A 19,612-nucleotide genomic window follows, 5' to 3' on the forward strand; every position below is an offset into this window, starting at 1 on the left:
AATGGTGTATCTGGTTTCTCAATTTCTTTACCTATAATTCCATTGACAGAACATTAGAAGAGGCTTTCTGGAGCAGACCAAAGATTCATCTAGGTCAACACCCTGTTTCATTACTAGCCAACCAGATGGAAAGCTTTCAAGCTGCATAAGGACAGTAGTTCTCCACCATTGTTGTTTACCACCCACTGATAATTCACCCTACTACCCTATATATGTCTACTCAGAGGTCAGTTCTGTTAAGTTCAAATCGGACTTACTCCTCAAAATCTGGGTGCCTCAAAGGGGCTGAGGGCAAGCTTGGAAGCATCCTGAGCATAGTTTCAATTCGGAGTCAGGTTTCAGTTTCACTTTTGGCTCTTGGGTCGCATAGAAAGGAATGCAATTAATACTCTTTAACAGTGATGCCTGTATCTGCCAATGCCGATTCTGAGCTCTAGAAATGTGGGTGGTTGAGGGATACCGTGCCTGCCACTTACTGCGCTTTAACACACTAACCAGCTGCCTCTCTCAAATTGCAGAAAATACATATTGACTGCCTGGGTGTTAACTTCGATCAGGCTCAACGTGCCGAACATCTGGCGTGGGCAGCTGGCACCTTGGGCAGTGGGGGATCACTCTGCACGGACGGAGGATGAGGAAGAGGCGCATCTTCTTCCTGGATTCTAACATGTCTCAGAGGCAACCTCGTTGACCCTCTTCTGACGTGTTTTGGCTCTAAAGGCCTCAGTGCACTTTGGGTTCTTGGCTTGGGCAACAGCCAGCTGCCTTCCACCAGCCATGATCTGCTCTTGGCTGGTTTGTGTTGCTGCCTCGTTTCTAGGGGTGAAAAATAGGATGTGCAGAGGAACATTAACTTGTATGACATCCCAAATGCAGCCTGAAGTGTCTTCCCAGAGTGTTTTGGACTGCATTTCCCATCAGCCCAGGGCAGTATTGTGTCAGAGGGCAGTCCAGAGCATCCGGAAGGGAGCAGATGGGTGAAGGAGTTGCATTACATGAAGTATAAGGTGTGTGTGCTTTTAGCCCCTTCTGTGGGAGTATGGGTGCCCAACTCAGCCTTCACCCTGGTGCTTTTTCCACCTGTGGAATCATAGAAGAGATGAGTGGGGAGGGGCCAGGCGCCTTTGGGTCCAACCCCCTGCTCAGAGCCTCAGGACTCCCGGTTAAAGCGTCCCTCCCAGGTGGCCGCCCTGCTGCATCTCGAAAGCCTCCAGTGTGGGACAGCCCCCGACCTCCCTGGATAATTTGTTCCATTGCCATGCTGCTCTGATCCTGCCCTTCCCCTCTTCGACAGCCTTTCAAGTACCCGAAGAGTGCTATCAGATCCCCCCTCAGTCTCAGTCTCTGAGTCTAAATATTCCCAGTTCTTTTGATCTCTCTCAGCACAGGGCTGTGTTGCCAGGCCCCGGATCATTCTTGTTGCCCTCCCCGAACCCTGACCAGCTTCTCTGCGTCTGTCTTAAACTGTGGTGTCCAAAACTGGACACAGCACCCCAGATGATGCTGAACCAGTGCTGAGCACAGGGGAACTAGGACTTGGGAAGATCTGAATTAATATTGAGAAAGTCTTTTTGAAGTTACGAAGCAGGATTGGCTTCCATGCTGCAGAGTGGCATCAACCGGTGGCCTTGTCAGGAGGGGATGGGTGAAGGCAGGAATTTGAAATTGAGGTGCAGCAAAATCCTAGCAGGACTTGGATGCCCCTCCAGACAGCCGACCGTCTTGGCTTGGGAGCACCGACATGCACTATGCCATTTCCCGGCTTCGCAGCACCTCCTCTCTGCATCTGGGGGTGGGGAAAGAATTCCTTGTCAGAGGATGTGGCTCACAGTGTGGTTTGCTCCTTGGAGTTTTATATTTTAAAAAGCTATTCCTGGAGCTGCCCATTTAGGATGCCTACAGAAAACCAACCAACAGCAAAAGCTTAGCACAACTAAAGCTGGAACGACAGGAATGAGAAGTTAGGAATGAATATCAAGTAACTTTTAAAAAGAATAAATGTGCCTGTGCAGACACAGCAGCTGAGGTTCATGTGCACATTCACACTTAAGTGTCCCTGTGGGAGTCGCTGGAAGGACTACATCTGTGCATGCAGACGAGCACACCGCGCGCTGCAGCGGAGGAGGCCGCTTGCCTCTGTCTGTGTCCTGCGTTCTCCTCCGTGCAGCTTGTATGTTCGACTGCATCGCCCGCCCGTGAGGCAAAAGTCACCTGAAGCGAGGCTCCCCTTGAGAGAGCGCAGCGGCCACTGCTTCGGCCCCCAAGTCCCACATTCTCTTGGGCCCTGCAATCTTCTGCAAGGGGGGAAGGGGTGAAACCGGCTCAGGCACTTTCCATCCCAGAATCCTCTTGTATCATCTGAAAATGTGGAACTTATTGATACATTTGGATCATTGATAATACTTGGATCAAAGGAAAACTCTGAGGCAGCAAGCAGCCACAGAGTCAAAGAAGCAAAGTGCTTTCCACACACACAGTGCTCTTCTCAGCTGTGGAACGACTCGCCACTGGATGCATCATGATATGAACAATGTAGAATGTGAGGAAGGGAGGTTATTAATGCTTCGTACTAGTCTGAGAACCTACCAGTCAGCTAACTGTACATCGAGAATGAGATGATACTAAGGGCTGTGGACAGAAAGCCCCTTCCAGAGGTCCAGCTAGGTAATTTTAGATTCTAGTTTCAGAGCACCATCCTATACATGTTTAGACTGACGAAAGTCCAGCTCCTGGCATTCTGCAAGTGGTCCTACTGGCTGAGGAATACTGGGAGTTATGGGGTGTTTTTCTTTCTAAACATGTCTAGGATTCCGCTTCCCTGACGCCCTCTTCATTTGCTTCTTTCTAGGGGACCCTGTGCCCCCCTCCCCTTTGCAGGCTGCAAGGCCCTGGATTTTGCCCCCCCCCCCAAATCTGGACCACCTCTGCACTGAAAAAAGCCAGAGAAGGCATGCAGCGCAGTCAAAAAAGAGGACTTTGCATCTTGGGCATAGCTGCTTTTCTTGTCAACTCTGCACAGAATCTTAACAGTAGTTCCAAAGAGAAAGACTTCAGAAGGACTGGGGGGGGGGAATTAAAATAGCTTACCCCCAGGCATCCATTAATATGTATTTTCTCAGAAAACTAACCTGTGGGAAAAGGTCTCCTCCACCCCAAAATGCATTTTGATGTCTCTGCACCCAGCCGATACTCTATTTTTTCTTTTGTTTTTTGCTTATGGATGCCTTCACTGTGGTCGGTTAATTTGCAGTCAGAAATTCTGTAGAATAAGGAAATCTGTCAGAAGTCTTTTATTCTCCCCAACCCTTTAGAGATGAAAAAAACTGAAATCGTTCTGTCCATATTATGTAGCACAATCTTATACATCCTTATTCAGAAGTGAGTCCCACTGAATGCACTGGGGCTCATGCCAGGGTGACTTTGCAACGAATTTCAGCAGCCTGCACATTTCCTTTTTAAAGCAAATATTTAGATATTTAAGTTTTCTCACCTACAAAAAATGGAATCTGAAAATTTTCCCTGACAAGGGGGAGGCACATGGATCGTGCAGTACCGTACCCTCCCAATTGGCGTGGAGGGTTCCTCATTTATTTGTCTGTTTTGCCTGCATGCTGCCCGGGTGGCTCACAGCAGAGCAGGCAACTTTTTGGCAACCGTTAAACCAGTTTCGATCCTACCACTCAATCGCATCAGTTATTATACAAGGAAGTGCAATTTTTTACATTAAAAAATCCAAATTTTTAATTTCCGATTTTGTCCCTCCCAATAATTGCTCTTTCAGTGCACAAAACTCTGGAATCTGGTTTTTGTAATTGCGAGGTTTTCGTTCGTGCTTGGCCGCGGTACCTTGCAAAACGAGAGTACCTCGGAGCATGCAGCGGTGCGCCCCTCCCTTTCCACCAAGAACCTCTGGCAGCAGCATTAAACAAAGGGCGTGTGCATCGAGGGAATAATCCCCCGAACATGCAAAATGCAGACTCCACGTGGAGTCCCTCCTGGACGAAGCTACCGGGCTGAGCGGGGAAGATGCGCAGCATATGCAAAGACACTGTCGCGAGAAGAACGGAATCTTTCACGCGCCGAGGAATATTAGCAAGCCGGGGGGCGGGGGCGGGGGCGGGTAAGGTTTGCTAGCTGCCATATTTTCTACGGGAAGATAAGTTGCTAGTAGTTCGTCTGTTTTCGTAGAGAAGTTTTCGGATGTCCGCGCTTGTCCACCCCTACAGGGTGAAATGTCACAGTCCAGGAATAGCTGTGCCATTTGACCCTGTTGGATTCGCTGCCGTCCAAGCGACGACCCGTGGAGAGGCGAATCGTAGACACGTTTAGGGCATCTGAGGATTTCCTGCCGCCTCTTCCACACGACGTCTAATTCGTCGCATTTTCATACTGGCCCAGATCGCCTCCCGCCCGGCCCCATTCCCGCACTCCAGCGGCTTCTGGGGCTCACAGACATCGCCCCGCGCCGTTCAGCTGCTCTTGGTGGAACCGACGCAGCAAAAGCAAAGGGGCTGCGATCCTATTGAAACAGACTTTCCTGGGCGAGATTTCCAGGTGAAATCGACTGGCGACTACTTCCGAGTAATCCTAACTAAATAGCAGGACGTTGGATTGCTGAACAGGAGCATTATGGGAGGGGGCGCCTGACCCCTCACCCATCCCTGCACCCCCCAGAGCGGAATCCCCTTTTTCACTCTCTGGAGGACGGCACAGCCCGGCCAGCTCCCGCGATGCTGCGGGAGCCCCGAAGCCACTAGCAAAAATGATCGGCGGGCCAGATTAAATGGCAAGAGGTGAAACTTCATCCCGCCCGGAAGAGAAAGGCCGCTAATATTTGCACCCGATCCTGAACATGCGTTCTGGGAAGCAAGCCGTGTTATTTATTCGTTTTTAGCAAGGTGTAATTCTTTGCACGTTGAGAAAAATAAGATTCCAGCATTCCCTAGCTGGGCGCCCGTAGAATCGCGCCCTCGACTTTCCCGGGAGCGTTGCTCAAGGCGACAGCCTCCCCTTTGCCCCGTTCCGCTGGCGACAACGTGTGGGAGAAGCGTGCCTTCCCCGGGGCTTGGGGGAAGGGGCGTCCGCAGGCCACCCTCGCCGCCCAGCTCTCTCGCGGGGAGGTCTCCGCGTGGCGGGGCGGTCAGGGGGCTCAAACGCGCCCCCTCCACCAGGAACGGGGCTGCCGCCGGCCAAGAGCGAACGCCGCTGGCCGGATCCCGGGGGCCCCGCCGGTCTCTGCCGCCGGATCCTCGCGCGCGAGCAACGACCGTCCGCGCCTCCCTCGCTGCCCCGCCGGCCCTTTCCTTGGGCTTGGGGCGGCGTGGAAGTGGCATGGGGGGGGGGGGCTACCGCCACTAATTTTTCCCCGCCCCCCCCATTTTTCAAACAAATTAAAAACCGTGTACACTGTTGTCTTGAAAGACTCTGAAAATCAGATGAACTGCCCCTCTGCCCGTGGGGCTCTTCCCCCGAGGCTGGCGCTTGAGGAGCCGATAAAAAAAGGGAAAGCAAGAAAGGGGGGAAATTAGCGAGAGCCCTTTAAGAAAGTTCAATCAGGCGAGTTCATCAAAGTTTAAAAAGTTCCGCGGAGGAGGGCGCGGGCGGGGGGGGCGCGCCCGTCGAGGCACGGGGAAAGTTCGCGGCGGCGCCATTGGCCGGCGAGTTCCCCTGGCGACGGTGATGCGGCAGGGCGGGGCCGCCGTCCGCCCCGCCCCGCCCCCTCCCCGCCGGGCGGGCTCCCCGCGGGCGCGTGAGGGACGGAGCGGCCCGGCAGCAGCTGCAGCTCGTTGGCCCCTCGGCCGCTCATTGGCCGGCGGCGCCCGCCAGCTGCAAGGGAGCCCGGCGCGCAGATAAGCCGCCGCGCCCGCGCCCACCTGCACAGCACCAGCGCACGCCGGCGCCCGCCCCGCCGCCCGGCACCTGCCCCACGCCCGCCCCACCGCACGCCCCACGCCCGCCGCGCAGACGCCGCCGCCGCCCCTCTGCCCCGCGAGGAAGAGGAGCGCGAGGAAGGCGGGGACGAGAGGAGCATCGGCGAGGCAGCGCCCGGACGGCACGCGCCCCCCCCGCCGCCTTCCCGCGCCCACCATGAGCAACCTGCCCAAGGACAGCGAGCACAGCAGCAACAGCCTCGAGGAAGAGGTAGGCGGCCGCGGCGGGAGGGGGGCTCTGCCCCGCGCTCCCCGCGGGCGGCTCGCCGGGCGGGCTCCCGGGCGCCCCTCTTGCGCTCGGGGCTCCGCGGGGCGCCCAGTGGCGGCGCTGGCGGGGGAGCCGGCCCCGTGCGTGCGGCGCGTCCCGTCCGCCTCCTGCCGCCCCGTCCTGGCTGGTGGGCCTTTCCGCGTGGGCTGCCGGGTCGCGGAGAAGCCCGCCGGGCTCTTCGCCGGCTTATCCTGAGGAGTCTCCCCCTCTCTCTGGCGCTTCCTCTGCCAAGGTAGATTCCTCTTGCTGGCTTTCGTGCTCCGGCAACGTGCACCAAAGTGTTCCTCGGCCTTTTGGTTGGTTTTGTTCGGTTGGTTGTTTTGCGACTTGGTTTGCCTTGAGGGTCCGAAATGTGGGCTCATCTGTTACTCTTCCTCTTCTTGGAGAGGACGTGTGCGTCTGGTAGCTGCTATTGCCGAAGGATGGCTTGACCCTCAAAGAGGACTTCTTAAAATGTGTTCTCTGTGACTGCCTTTTTGCGCTTCTCCTTGGCTACTCACGAGGAGCGCAGATGTAGACAGCAAGCGACTTTTGGTGCCAAAGAACCATGTTTCCTGCTCATAAGTATCCTGTGATGATCCTTGGAAGACCGTGCAGCAGTGCATGAGAGCCTTTGTTGGTTTAGAGCTTGGCAGCTTAGAGGGCTGGGGCTGCTTGGAAGGGCTGCTTGGCTTCCTTTTCCTTTCCTGGCTGTTCTTGAGATTCGGCTGATGCTTGGGTCCTTTCTGTGTTGTCAGGCTCAAGAGGCAGGCATGTGAGTACACCAGAAGCTCAGCTCTTAGACTGCAGCCGTGAAATTTAACATGATTCGGTTCTGTGCAAGTGCCAGAAAGCAGACTGAGTTGCACGCTTTTTTCTATCAAGTGCCTCATGCATTTTCCCCCTTCTGCACCTCCACCTTCTTGAAAGAGAGCTATGTGTCCTTGAATGGCCACCAAAGATCTCATGGTCGTGCGACATTTGCCTTCCCTTTTGTGGTATTGTCCCTTAAATATTCAGTATAAAAGAAATGGCTGTAACATCAATGAAAACCAACCAAGCTTATTAAAGTGAGTTGCCTCCGTTTTGCGTCTGTGGCTCTTGAAATGCTGAGAAACCTCAATTCCCCCTGGGTCCCAGCCAATTGCTTGTCGTCCTCCCAGCTCCCTGAAAAATAGCCGTGTAGTTTTGTTGGTGCAGAATGGCGGCCATGCCAGTCTTAATTCCAGATATACAGAATGGAATATTAATGGATGGTATTCTCTGATAGACTGGGTAAACTAAGAGCATCATTGTACATTTAATTTTATGAGTGAATTGGAAGCTTGTCTGTTAGCTGCACCAGTGCAAAGGTCTTGGAGGTCTTCTGGACCAATTTGCTGTGGGTACTATGCAAGGTATATGGTTGATGCCTTCTGCGCCTTGGATTTACAGGTGGATGAAATCTTTCCACTGTATCTGCAGTTCAGCTGGCCATTGCTAAGCTGCCTGCTAGCCTCCAAGGTGTTTGTTTAGGTCCCGAGAGTAACTTTGATTATATTTTACAGCAGAGTGGTTGAAGCTCTTGAGATACTTTCAAAATGGATAGATGCCCTGAAGCTTTGCACTATCTCCATTGCAGGTGAGCCGCTTTGACCAAGTGACAGGTCCTGGATCTTGCAAAGAAAGGTCCTTTGCTACATGAATGCATTGTGTGCATTTCTGATTGTGGTTGCTTCATGGTGATAATGGAATGGATTCTTCTGGGTGCAGCGAGATGGGTGGGCGCGCCATAAAAGGCGATCCCAGTGGATGGCGGGCCAGTTTCTAGTGACATACCTTAGTTCATGCTGGTGGCTGGGAGTCTAACAAAAAATGGCTTGACTTTGATCCAAGGAGGCTCTTCGTATGTTACCCTCAGTGCACAGTAATGCTCAGTAATCTTTAAAATTAGTTACATTTTAACTGCTGCGAGTTCCTGTGTGCACTTTTTTGCTTTACGAATCAAACTCTGTGGGCCACAGGGATTCCAGTAAAAAGGAAAGACATAAATTAGCCCATCTCCTCTGCCTTGGCTGAGAATCATGAGACTAAAAGTTGGGTTTTGTGTTTTTGGGGGAAGGTAAAGAAAATGGTTAAGTCTTCTGCTTAAATTTCAGTGCCCTAGCATAGTTTAAGAATGACTCGTTCTCTCTGAATACACCATTAATAGCAGGAGATGGCTTACTGTTTTCTGTTTCATAACTCCTCATATCTGCCACTAATCATCCAAATATCATCTAATCATCCAGAAGGGATCTCAAGTATAGAAATTCAAAGAGATTAAAATAGACTGGCGCATATGAGAAAGATCTTCCACAACTTGGGAGAAAGTGTTTAGGGGAATCCTTTTAAACATGCATGCTTAAACTGTGAGATATTACTTGGTTAATCTGGAATACAAATGTAATCCAGTGAATAGACTGATTACTTCAGTTGTGTTAGCTGTCTCTAAATGGCTTCCTTTATCATCAAGAAAGCCTTTTAATATAATGATTGTAGGTTTATGGGAAGAAAGGAGCTTGATATGTGGCTGCGCATAAGAAAAGACACAGTTTGCCAATACACAGACCCCCAGAATGGCTCAGGGAGAGAGCTGGTGAAAAGGGCTGTGCCACACGACCATTTTAAAATCAATGCAGCCATCTTCTCTCTCCTTCCCCCCCCCCCCACAGAGATTCTGTGTCATTAATTGCCTCTGCCTGCTCCCTGGCTGTGCAGACCCAAAAGAGGAGGGTGCGATGCCATGATGAGGCAGTTCTTGATAACTAATGGACTAACAGCCAAGTATGCGAGCATTTTATTGCCCTTAAGCACTGGGGGTGCCCTCTGTTCCCTGAGCCTCGAGATAACCTTGAAGTACTGATGTCCTTGGTATTCATTCAGGCTTCAGAAACTCTGGTCGCCCTGGATCAGCAATCTCCAACCTACTGTGCTCCAGATGTGTCAGAGTACAGCTCCCTTTATCCCAAGCCAGCTGTGTCACAAATGTAGTTCAACCCATCTAGAGAGTACCAGGCAACCCCAGAGAGATGCATGGATTATTCTGGGAAGAGGAGAATGGATGATGATGTCCAGCAAGCTGGGACAGTCTTTAAATGGTGTCTTTCAGAAGGGTTGGATTACAACTCCCGTTATGTCTAGCCACTCTGGTTGGGCTTGGTGGGAGTTGGAGCCGACAGGTGGAAAGTGCCCTTCTGGGAAAGGCTGTGCTGTAGGTGTTTCCCCGTGGTGCCTCTGAGATCCTTGGCTACAAAGTAGGCCTCTTCCGCTCCATTTGCGTCCTGAGACTGTGGTACCCCAGGTGAGAAGTGTGAGGCTGCCCCATCTCACGACACAGGCATGGTGGCACTGCTCTAGTTAAAAGGAAGCCCACGGCAACCGGTACAAGGCAGGATGGCTGTGCTTTCAGTGCATATTATAGCATTACTGCTGTTAATAGTAGCAAGTGTTAGTAACCAATAAAGCAAGCGTGAGCATCAAAATCTTGTCTGGCACAGTTGTGTATATATATGATACAACCATAATCCATATATGATACAACCCCAATATATGATCGGCTCTGGTTCAAGTAGGTATCCGAAACAAAGGGGCCTCTAAAAAGTTTATTGTCCAAAGAACACATTCCTGGTGTCCTGCACTTGCCCTCTTGTGATATTTATATCCTTCCAAGGGACTTGGCAGATTAAACATTTTTTCCATTGTCCCAGGAAATACAGGCATCTACAGTGGAGCCGTTGGGAGGAGAGGTAAATCTTTTGCTCTAAGAAGTACCTTCTATGGAAAGAAATTCTTGAGGGAGTACCAGTGTGCGCGCACTTGTGTTTGCTGTACAAAGACTCTTGTGGCATCTGGAAGACTTTGTTGTAGTGTAATAAATGTTGTGACTAAAGCATCTGAGATGGATGCTGGTCCTCAAAGACTGATGGTGGAAAGCACTTCCTTTAACCCATCAAGCTCTGCCCCTGCATCTTTCCGGGCAGGCTGCTTGCCCAGGATTCCTGCAAGAGGAAGGGAGGAAAGTCTGGCGTGATGCAGTGATATTTCTCATTACAGTAGCTGTTTATTACTCACCTGTCAGGCTTGCTCTCTAGACAAAGTAAATTAAGTCAAACTAAACACAAATAGGAACTGCATCAAATAATTCAGCCTTCTCCAACCTGTTGCCCTCTGAGGATGTTGGACTGTTAATTCCCAGCATTTGTTGTGTGAACCAAATCCACAGCTCTGCCTTGGAAAAAGCTGTGGAGTGGTTGAGTAATGAATGGAATTCTTTGCTTGCTTCAGGGACCTTGTAGTGTGAATGAAGCCAATGGGTGGTTTGACTCTGCAAGGAGAGTAAAAGAAGGACCAAATGTTCATGTTTGCGTGTGTGTGTGTGTGGTGGTTCCATATGACACTGATAACAGTCTAGATAGTCCAGTATTGTCTAACTCAGCAAGCTAGTTTCCTCTTAATTGAAAATGCTGGAAATTCAGTCTGGGACCTTTCATATACAAAGTACTGTTTTGTCAGTAGGTGAGGAACACGGCTCAAATTGTCCAAGTCTAAGTGCAGGTTTGGTCCCTTTCTAGAGGGGTGTACAATCTGAACATTCATGGGAATGAAGGCTAGTACAGACATGGTTTTCCAGCGCTGATCTGCTCACAGGGACTTGCTTAGTACTCCTCTCAATAGCCTGCGGAGTGAGCAGAAACAACGCTTGTAGACCTGTGGCAGTCAGAAGCCAGGTGCCATCTTGCTAGACCAACAGCAGAACTTGGAGAAAATTGTTGCCATGGCTAGCCTGGCCGTCCTTCAGTGGATGTCTGCATCAGCTGATAGGTAGCCCTCATCCTTTTCTGTACAGCCATCAAGCTAACTGGCAGTTCAGGAATGGAAATTATGTGGATATCTTAGTGGCAAATGCTTTCCTGTTACGGGTTTGTTGCTTCCACTGCATCTGGAGCTCCAGAAAACAAGCCTTTGTAGGGATCTTCATTTAAGGGCTCAGGTAGTGAATGTTCTGGCCACCAAGCAGGCGCCATGGGTGCTTCCAGGCTGGGAGCTTAATGGCCCATCGCCCTCTTCAAAGAATATGGCAAGAGGAGCAGATGACGGTTTTCATTCGTAACCCTCCTTTGTTTTCCCAGTGCTGCATCCACCTTTTTATCTTTCCATAAGTTACATTAAGGAGGTAGGACTAAAGTAATCGTAGAATGCCTTTTGATTCTTAGTGCTAGAAACTCTCCATTTAGAAGCACCTGCAAGTCTTGTGGTCCCAGCAGTTCAAAAGCCTTCCCCATCCTGGTGCGCTTCAGACCCATTGGGCTGCAACTGTGATCATCCCCCAGCAATGATGGTGATGCCCACATAATCAAGAGCATCTCACAGACACTGGGTTAGGGAAGGGGGCTGTGTAGCCTTAATCAGTTGGCTTGACTATCATATCCCATCTTTATCTAACAACTCCCAATTCGCACAAGTTTGCATATAATCCCAGCTCAAAGTTGCATTTGACCTTCAGAGAGAGATTGCATCTGCCTTTCCCGGGGTCCTCTTGAAAGCGTGGGGAGGAAAGACTAAAGCAAAAGCCTGGCTAACCTTATGCCAGAGCATCTAGGGACAAAGTATAAAGGACGCAGGACAAAGTAGAGGACTTTGGGAGTTGCTTGCACAATTAGCTAGCTCAAAGACAGTATTCCTACACTAAGGACACTTGAGCTGTGCTGAAGTGGGCAGGATGGTGAAGGCAGCGGCTTCCTCCCTGTCCTGCGGTTGTTTTTCGTTAGATGGGGTTTTTCTCCCATTTGGCAGTGGCGTTTCAAAGGGAGAAGGAAGAGGTCAGAAAAGGCTCAGCTTGCCTCTTGGCCTCTCCCTGCCATCAGGATGCCCCCTTTCTCCCGCTCTCTCTCCGAGGCTGATTTTCCAACCTCAAAAGCCAGCTGATGGGAGGGAGGGGTTGGTGCTCCAGCTCCCCTTTTTTTTCCAACTTCAGAGGGGAAATGTCCACTATCCTGTACCATTTTCTGAGGGTCATAGGATTGCTCCCTAACTCTAGGAAAGTATATATTTCTCTTTGGAATGGGTACTTTTCCTCTAGCCCACCTCGTTAAACCTTCCTTCCTTCCTTCCTTCCTTCCTTCCTTCCTTCCTTCCTTCCTTCCTGTGCTCCCTTGTGGTGTCTTGTGCCAGGAGTGCACAAGGTTTCCATTCTTCCAGCAGTGATGCAGCCCCGGATACAGGCAGCTGTGTTTCCTTACTGGCCGAGCGCCTACCGTCTTCCCCAGGCATATCTGAATTCCCAGAGGGAAGGTGCAATGCAGCCCAGTGGAGCCAGCCTTGCCCGCTGCTTTTCCCAGCCTCCTGTGAGCATTAGTTCTTTCCGTATAAAAGGAGAAGGCTGCAGGACTCAGCAAGGGAAGCTTAGCATTGAGAGATCACTTGGAAGGGACTGGAGGAGCCTGTGTGGTAAAACTTTCTGTGAAGCGGGTGGGCAACGTTTATGCCCAGCCACCTGGAGTGCTGCGGCTCCTCTCAGCCTTATTTATTGCTATGTGCCGTCGAGTTGTCCCTGGTTTGTGGTGACCCTAGAAATAAAAGTCCCCCAGAACGACCTGTCCATTACATTGGCCAGCATAATAACGATGAAGCATGATGGGAGTTGTTTGCTGACTGACGGGAGGAACAGGGCATATCTGTGTGGGAAGTTGGTGGGGAAGCCGTGACGGGATCTAAAACAGAGCCCATGATCTCAGATTTCTGGCATCTTCTGGCAACCCGGATGACTTGAGATAAGATTGAAAAGGGCCCAGCATGTTGAGAGCAAGCGAGATTAGTGCTTGTTGTAAATATGGCAGCATTGCCTCTTCTTCCACCCTGGGAAGGCTGCTGGGCTGGGCTTTTGGTCTGCGATTGTTAGGCGCTGCCTTTCCCCCCTTCATTTTGGCTTTTTTCAGAGACGGTAGGGGGTGTGCAAAACGTGAGTGTGAAACATTAACCAGATTAACTGGTGCGCCTTTGCCTTCGACTTGGTGGGGGAAATAAAACAGAGATGCCCTTGGCTCTTCCTTGAAGCATCAGCCTTGAAGGTTAAATCTTTCAGCAAGTGAATAATTCTTCTCTCTTCAGGTTCTGGGTACATATACTATGTATCCCTATATGTTTTATATAAGGCAAGCTATGCTGCTGTTGTTAACGATAATTATGCATAGGAAACTTAGGTATATTTGGCTCTGGAATGAAGGTGTGGCGAGATTTCGGGCTTGTAGGAACTCGGTAGAAGCAGCCACCAGCTGGAGTCAGGTGCACGATGCGGGGTGGTGGAATGAAACCAGGCACAGAACGCTGGTTCAGGGGCAGAACCAGTTACCTGTTGCACCCTGTGCTGGAGAGCGGCGTGCGAAGGCGACTGGGATGCAAGAGGCCTGCATTGCAATTCCTCTTTGGCCCTCTAAAGCCCTCTGGGTGACACAGTCCAGCTACTGATTTCCTGCTTTAACCCGCTTCCCAGGGTTGCTGTGAGGTTAAAACAGGAGGGGCCTCTCAGATTCCTTAGAGAAGACATGATAGAATGGTGCCATAATAGAAATGCTTTAGGCTACATTGAACTGCATAGGGATCTACGCCAAGCAATACGGACTTGGGATTCAGTTGGCCTGATTTTGGGGGAGTGGAACCGATTGCTAGGTGCTAAACTCTTGCTGAGTCAAAGATCTACCAGTGCATCTCTTCTGCAGACCTCTCTTTGAACCTGCCCCCTCTGTGTCTGTCTGACTTGGGCCGGGAGCATCATATGCCCTGACCTAAGGTTCTACACCAGTGTGGTGTTGAGGCAAGATCATAATATTAGCCCCCTCTCAAACATGATGTTCATGGAGTGACTTTGGGCTAGTCACTGATTCTCAGCCTGACCTACCTGACAAGGTTGTTGTGAGGATTAAATGGAGAGGGGGAGGAGAGCTGTCTGAGCTGCTTTGGTTTCCTTTAAGAAGAAAAAGCAGGAGATAAAAACTCTTATTTCGTGTGTATTTAACTTCCAAGTTGTTGTATGTGAGATTTAGGGGAAAAACTTACAAGCCCCACTGTATCTACACAAATGTCTGCATCGGAATATCTGGCACATCAGTTCTTTGAAAACTGGCTACTAGCCAGTCAGGACTTCAGGATAGCAGTGCTGGTGGAATCTGAAGTGCAGCTATTGCAGATTGGGCCAAACAGTAAAAGAACAAATGGTTAACAAGTGCTTTGAGACACACCGGAATATTGGTTTTAATTTCTTACGTTTGGCCTCTGTTGCCTGCAGATATGGACTCCATGTAAGCATTTTATATCTGGAAGCAGCTTGGTGTGGAGGGGAAGAAAAATGTACTTTATTTAGTTATTATACAGAAAATATGTTGCTGTTCTTGGAGCGTGCTTTTGTGGTATTTGCTGAAGAGTTGCAAACATCCTGCCAGTAAATGGCTAAAAATGCCATGCCAGGAGCATGAAAACAGGTTAACACCCAGCATCTAGGCCAAGACAGTGACTAAACTAAGAGAGAGGCCTTCCAGGTGCTGTCTAGGAAGGGCATGCGAACTAACAAGACTTGCTTTTCTCCATACATGACGCCTTGAGTTGTTGCAACTTAAGTTGACCTCAGATGCTTCCAGATAGAAGACTCCTATAATGAACAGTCAGAAAACATTGTACATTCATTTCATCTTTTCCTCCTTAATGGATTTTCTGCCCCCCTCCTCTGGGGTCACTGGGTTTTCCTGCTTCCCCCATGTGCAGGGAAGGCTTTCCTCTCTTGCATGGAGGATAGACCAGAAGATGCTGCTATGGCTCACCACACCCTGTACAGTTTTTTAATTCTTATGAGAAAAAAAAGCATATGGAGGGCTAGGGCATCTTTTGCAGGGGCCTTCTAATAATTACCATAGTATAATAATATTTATATATGGCCTTTCCACAAGTGTCACCAGGGTGGTTTACAATAATTCAAGCAAACACGATGCATAAAACCACATTAAACATTGAAACAGTTTTAAAACCGCTACTCATGCAGGGGTTTTTTGTATTTTTTGTGAGCCGCCCTGAGGTTTTGTTGTGATGGGGCGGCATAGAAATGTTTTAAATAAATAAATAAAATGTCTGAGCTCCGTGCCCAAAACCTGAGGCGGAGGGATGCCCAGCTTTGCTGTTCAGAAAGAGTGTCCCCTGATGCTGAGGCGATGCAGGGAAGGCCCCTGCTGCTGCGCTCGCCAGAAGGACCCTCGCCGAGGGGCTTTCCCCCTGGATTCCACAGCTCTTTCTCAAGGATGCAGCTGGTTGAAGCGGCAGGACATTTGGGTCCTCCATGCGCTGCAGCTTCTCTCAAGAACCTGCCAGGAATGGTAAGAGTGAGGCAGGCCAAACATCCACTCTTCCCGAGGGAGGGGCCACTTTTGGCTTGGCCATTGCAGTACGGCTGTGGGGGGCATCCCCAACATCAAGCTCAGCCCCTCAGACTGAAAGAAGTTGAGTACCCTTGATTTACGAGGAGGTCATTTTGTCTAGAAAAGAATAACCATAACGCTGTGCTGTTATGGTGGAATAGAAGAACTTGGGTTTTCCTGTTCGCTCTTGTTTGGCAGAAATTCCTCACGCCTGTCCACTGTAAGCTGGTTCGTAGACAAGTTGCATGTAACAGTTCCAGAGGAACTTTTTCTCCGGGCAGAACTTGTGGCATAACCAAGTGGAATTCCACATCCCCAGGCCTTCCTTCTTCAAGGAATGTGGGTGGAAGAGGTTGCCCAGTTGAAGGTGCCTGACATGTTGGGAGGATGCGGCGGTGGAAGCATTTTCCTTCTGGTGGCTCGACAGTCGTCCTAAGGTCTTGACATTTAATTAGCACCGCTCACGCTTTCGGCCTCTTTCCAGTTGTAAAGCAGTCACGTTTCTAGCCTGTTCATCATGGGGTGGTGGACGCGAATATGTGGGAAATGCTGCAGTTAAACCGCCAGCTAAATATGAAAGGCATCAAGATGTTCTTGGCATGATGCTGACCTGCCCAGTCACCATAGGTCTGCGCACTCATGCTCACACTCTTAGCTTTTCCTGTTGCAGAGCCCCCCTGGGAGTTGTGGGGTTCCATGCAACTGAGGATTTCGCTTATGCTTCTATGGAGCCACGTTGTTTCATTCTAGAGTACAGCTTTGATACAGGCATTGCATGCTGTGTAAACCAATTGTAATCTTTCCCTCCCCTCTCTGTGTGCCTGCAATCGAGGACCACGTATGGAGAACCATGAGCCAAGGAGGGCATGTCCCCCTCTGCTAAGGGTTCAGCTTCAAAGTGACAGGTTGCCTCACATCCGATGTATATGAAGCTGCGATGTTGGTGCCCGTTGCACAAGTGTTGGTGCCAGGAGGGATGACCAGGGGAGCATCTTGTGAGCCACTCCTGTGGGCAGTTAACACTAAGCAGATGCTTAGTGTTGGCCTTTGACACTCTCCCAGCGGAGCAAAAAGTTAACGGACACCTCTTGGCTGATCTGTTCCCTTAATGATACACAGCTAAGGATGGAGCGGAGAGCAGTGTCCCACCTGGAATTTGCTTCCTGGAGTGGCCACCTCCTGGTGCTCCATGCTAAGGCTGATTACTCTGTCTCTTTGGGAGCCGTCTCCCTATGGCAGGTGTAACAGAGAGTCCCCTTTGAGCCAGAAGAGCTCCTCTTTCCCCAAACCGCTGAATGGCTATTCTGTGCCTTTGCCTTGTTGGCACTGTAGGTTTTGATGCAGCTGGGAACTAAAAGTACAGGTGCAGTTCAGAGCACACACACATCCCTCCAGGAGCTCCACAGCTGCGTCTCGGTAGCCTTGCACTTGAGCAGGTGGAACTCCTGCATTGCTACTTGCAGCCCATCGATTGACCTTGACCGGGTCCTAATAGCCATCTCCACCCACACACCCCTTCCCAGATCTCCGAGAGTCTCTTGCATCCAGGGGCAGCCTCCCCGCCCCCACCCAGGGGAGTCCTCCCAGGGGAGATGTTCTTGATTTCTTCTCCAGATAATCCTTTTAATCATGTAAATGCATCTGCTTGAAGCAAGTATGTGTGGATATTGTGTAAATGAAAGAGTGTAGCTATGAAAAATTCCAAGCATCTCATGAAACTTGTTTGCTGCAAACAATCCTAAATACCAAAAACCATGCCACTCTACTTTTTGCTTTCGAATTGTCGTCTTATTAAATAACAAGGCAAGGGTTGGTCTAGGAAAGTTTTAAATAAATTTCCCTTGCTAGGGTGTGTCCTATCGCTGTTCCTCTATCTCTTTGTTGTTCTGCGTGATAGTGACTTGGCTCAGATGACTTAGTTAACCCACACAAAAGGGTTGTGTATGGGTTGTTGAAATGTAAGTTATTTTGGTGTAAATTAGTTGCACTAATAAGCCATGGCTTGTTAACCATGAACAATCTGAAGAGAATCCACAATTGGTTGTTGAGGTTTGAACTGTGGGTTGTTCACCATGGTTTGTCATTTTGGCCAGATTCCAACAACACAATAGCCCATGTTTCAGTAACAGTGCACGCTTGACCCTTGAGGATGAGTTGTCCTGCTGTATGACTCTAGTCAGGGTTTAAAGTACTGTGGTAAAACACAGACTAAATTCTGAAGTGCAGGCACGCCATATGACATCCACAAAGCTGTGTCACCAAGGAATGCCCAGTTGTGCAAGGCGGCAATCTCAGAGTCCCAGAATTCTATCTTGGGGAGGAGTAAGATCAGAGACACCGTGATAGCTGCACCCTGTCTCAAACAGTTGGAACTCCGTAAACACAGAAGGGCGTTCTACCCTGGCCCACCTTGACAGACTCCCTTTGGCAGTTTTGGAGGGACGATATAAAAAAATCCCCTCGTGAGAGCGCCTTTGCCTGCCACTATCAGCCTAGCCAAGTTCTCATTCTTGATGGGAAGGTATTTGTTTTAGACAAGCTGCAGCCTTCTTGTGTTTCTCTATATTGGGCTAAAATTCCCATCCCCTCCCGCCAACATCCTGGTTGGGATGATGGGGGTTATTGTCCCACACATCTGGATGGCAGCACATTAGGGAAGATCTGTTTATGACTTCTACTTGAGAGCTATTCTTTTCTGGTAATTGCAGAGAGCTGGTACTATCTGAAAGGCTGTCGCAAAGAGGAAAGACAAGATCTCTTCTCACTAATGCCAATGTGTAGGACACAGAACAATCAGCTCAAGTTGCAACAAACTAGATTCAGGCTAGATTTCAGGAAAAGCTTCCTCACTTGGCAGAGCAATACAACAGTGGAACCCGCTGCCTGGAATGGTGGTGGGCACTCCCACACTAGAGACATTTGAAAAGAAACTGGGCAGCCCTCTGAGTGGGATGGTGTGACATGGTGTCCTGCAACAGCAGGGATGGACCCGGTGGCCTTCATGGCTCCTTCCAACTCTATTCTATGATCCTACCTTTGAATTTACATGAGACAAAAGAAATGTCAATACTTGTCAAAGGTTACTGAAATTCTTGGTTTCTGGTAAACATCCTTACACAGGTATATCCCAGAGCTAAAGCACGTTGGGTGGTCTGCAAGAATGAAGATAATAAAATAGAGTGTGATAATATATAATATAAAAATGTAATTGTTCAGAACTACAGTATAAAACTAAAAAAAAAAAACTTAGAATACAGAAATAGCAAGCTATTTTCTAGGCTTTCTAAGTTTCCATCTGGCACTGAAAAGATTCCAGGCAAGACTTCCTAGGCAGCTCGCTCTGTAACTGGGGAGCCACTGGTGGCCACCTGATTCCATTTCATTTGATGGGGACTACTGAAGAAGAAAGCAGGTGGCTGAGATCTCCTGTGTTTGGGCGTGGTAGCTTCCTTTATCCAAAAGGCATCAAGGTGGGTAAGCGTTGTTTGCCTTTCACGGTACATGCCCTCATCTGGTGGGACTGCAGGAGTTCAGTGGATGTGCCCAGCTCAGAATGGTTGAGACATTTTCGTGGGTCGTTTCTCCTTGTCCTTTCACCGCAAACACATTTCCATTCAGGCAAGCAAGTTAATCTACCAGTTGTGGTGTTGCTATTGTTGTACTCTTAGGCCTTGCTTATTTTGTCTTGAGTTTTACCTGCCCATATGTTAAGATAAACATGCATTTGTCTTAATGAATAGTTAGTAGCTCTGAATGCCACTAGCAAAAAGGTAGGCTGTGCTCCAAAATCTGCCTTCAGCCTTTTCCTGTCAAAAGTGGTAGAGCGATCCCAGACGTAGCGATCATTTCTGAGTGCTGTTACAATGACAGTAGCCATGAACACATTTTTCAGCTGGAACACCCACAGGCAAGTGTATCATCTCCTACTACAAAATATGGCCTTGGGCCATTTTTTGAAAAATGTTTAAACATTCTAGAAATATGTCTGAAACTTTGAAACTTTCAAAATACATAAG

At 49.5% G+C, this 19,612-nt stretch overlaps 1 protein-coding gene across 6 annotated transcripts in view; it reads left to right on the forward strand.

The window, feature by feature from the left end:
• RBPMS2 (RNA binding protein, mRNA processing factor 2) overlaps positions 1-19,612 on the forward strand; it is a 76,119-nt gene that overhangs the window by 13,596 nt on the left and 42,911 nt on the right. For 3 of the 6 annotated variants that reach the window (XR_006416645.1, XR_006416644.1, XR_006416646.1), the window contains exon 1: positions 5,833-6,141. The exons of 1 other annotated variant lie outside the window; for it this stretch is intronic. Coding sequence is in view for 2 of the 5 variants with exons in the window: in XM_044450628.1 (XP_044306563.1) it covers positions 6,088-6,141 (54 nt within the window). In the remaining 3 variants the exon portion in view is untranslated. Of the gene's footprint in view, positions 1-5,828; positions 6,142-19,612 lie in introns of those variants that run through there. 2 more of the 6 variants (XM_044450628.1, XM_044450627.1) reach the window with 2 other exon arrangements.

The sequence above is a fragment of the Varanus komodoensis genome, unplaced genomic scaffold (assembly GCF_004798865.1).
Source record: "Varanus komodoensis strain SLA01 unplaced genomic scaffold, ASM479886v1 scaffold67, whole genome shotgun sequence".
NCBI lineage: Eukaryota > Metazoa > Chordata > Lepidosauria > Squamata > Varanidae > Varanus > Varanus komodoensis.